Below are 1,460 nucleotides of genomic sequence, written 5' to 3' on the forward strand. Positions count from 1 at the left end.
TTTTGCCTGTTATATAGAGAATATCAAATGCCACCCAATGCCCTGTTATACTTCCCAAAATAACAAAAAGAAGAAGTACTTAGTTCTTGCACTATTTATCTCAGTTCCTGTCATGTAATTACATTTGAATATTTGTATTGTCTATGAATTGAATTCATAAGTAACATGCATAACATACTAAAATTTTAGCAGCAGCTTCTCTTCTGAAATAAAATGTCTGTGATTGTGAGACAAAGTGAGGGGTTCTTATTTTTGTTTAAATATATATTTGAGAAAAAAATGTTTCTGAAAAGTAGGTAAATACTTTATTTTTAGTATACTAATGAGTTTTATTAGAGAAACCAGTACATCAAAATGATCAGTTTTTGTATGCTATTTTTTTGTTTTTCAAACATCTCAATGAGTTACTATCAAATTTTAAGAGAATAATGTAGCACTTAGGGAAAAAGATGCAACCCAGCAACCCTGCACTGGAGGCCAAGATGGAGAAGACCTCCACAGCCACCATGGCTTTGCCCTTGGTGCTCAGGTACACTGGGATGAAGGTGACCCAGACACTGCAAAACACCAGCATACTAAATGTCAGGAACTTGGCCTCATTGAATCTGTCAGGCAGGTTCCTCACCAGAAAAGCCACAGTGAAGCTGCCTAAGGCCAGGGTCCCTAAATAGGCCAGCACAGAGTAGAAAGCAGTAACTGAGCCCTTGTTGCATAAAATAATGATATGATCATATTCAGAGTGTGCATCTCTGTCAGTATAGGGAGGCGAGGTTCCCAGCCAGACTCCAGAGAGAATGAGTTGGATCAGGACACAGATAGGGATGACAGCATTATAGACACCAGAGACAAAGAACCTTCTCATTGTTCTTCCTGGTTTCGTGACCCTAAAGGCCAGAATTACAGTTATAGTTTTTGCCAAAACAGTGGAAATAGCCAAGGTGAAGACAAGTGCAAATGTTATCTGTTGAAGTATGCAGGAGGTTGTGTTTGGGTGGCCAATGAAGAGAAAGGAGCAGAGGAAGCAGAGGAGGATGGAGGTGAGCAGTATGTAGCTAAGAGTCCGGTTATTGGCCTTAACAATGGCTGATTCTCGGTGTTTGAGAAAGATCCCCAGAACTGAAATTGTGCTGACAGAGAAGCAAAGAGCTGTGCAGGCCAGAGCTAGTCCCAGAGGATCCTCAAAGGAAAGGAAGGTCACTGCTTTGGGCAGGCACTGGTTTCTCTCAGGATTTGGGTATTTTTGAATTGGACAAGGGATGAACTCCTGCTGATCTGTGTGGAGAAATTGGATCAACAATTAACCTTATATAATTATGTATTCATTACACATTTAATTCATTAAACTGCTTTCCAATGATGTGTGTAATGTGGTGTATTCTGTTTCCTGTTACTGCCAAGGACATGAACTCTCTATAATTCGCATTTCTACTGTTTATCTTGTTTAATTAAAAATAAGCTTT

General features: G+C 39.4%; 1 protein-coding gene across 1 annotated transcript; it reads right to left on the reverse strand.

Annotated features, from left to right (window-relative positions):
- Positions 1-393: 393 nt before the first annotated feature.
- On the reverse strand, positions 394-1,272 carry LOC129674794 (vomeronasal type-2 receptor 116-like; the record flags this gene model as incomplete). The annotated part of the gene is made up of 1 exon (XM_055604901.1): positions 394-1,272. A coding segment is annotated over one exon (879 nt), but the record flags the coding sequence as incomplete, so codon positions are not given.
- Between the last annotated feature and the right edge of the window lie 188 nt (positions 1,273-1,460).

This window comes from Psammomys obesus, unplaced genomic scaffold, assembly GCF_907164565.1.
Source record: "Psammomys obesus unplaced genomic scaffold, mPsaObe1.curated_primary_1811, whole genome shotgun sequence".
NCBI classification, from domain to species: Eukaryota; Metazoa; Chordata; class Mammalia; order Rodentia; family Muridae; genus Psammomys; species Psammomys obesus.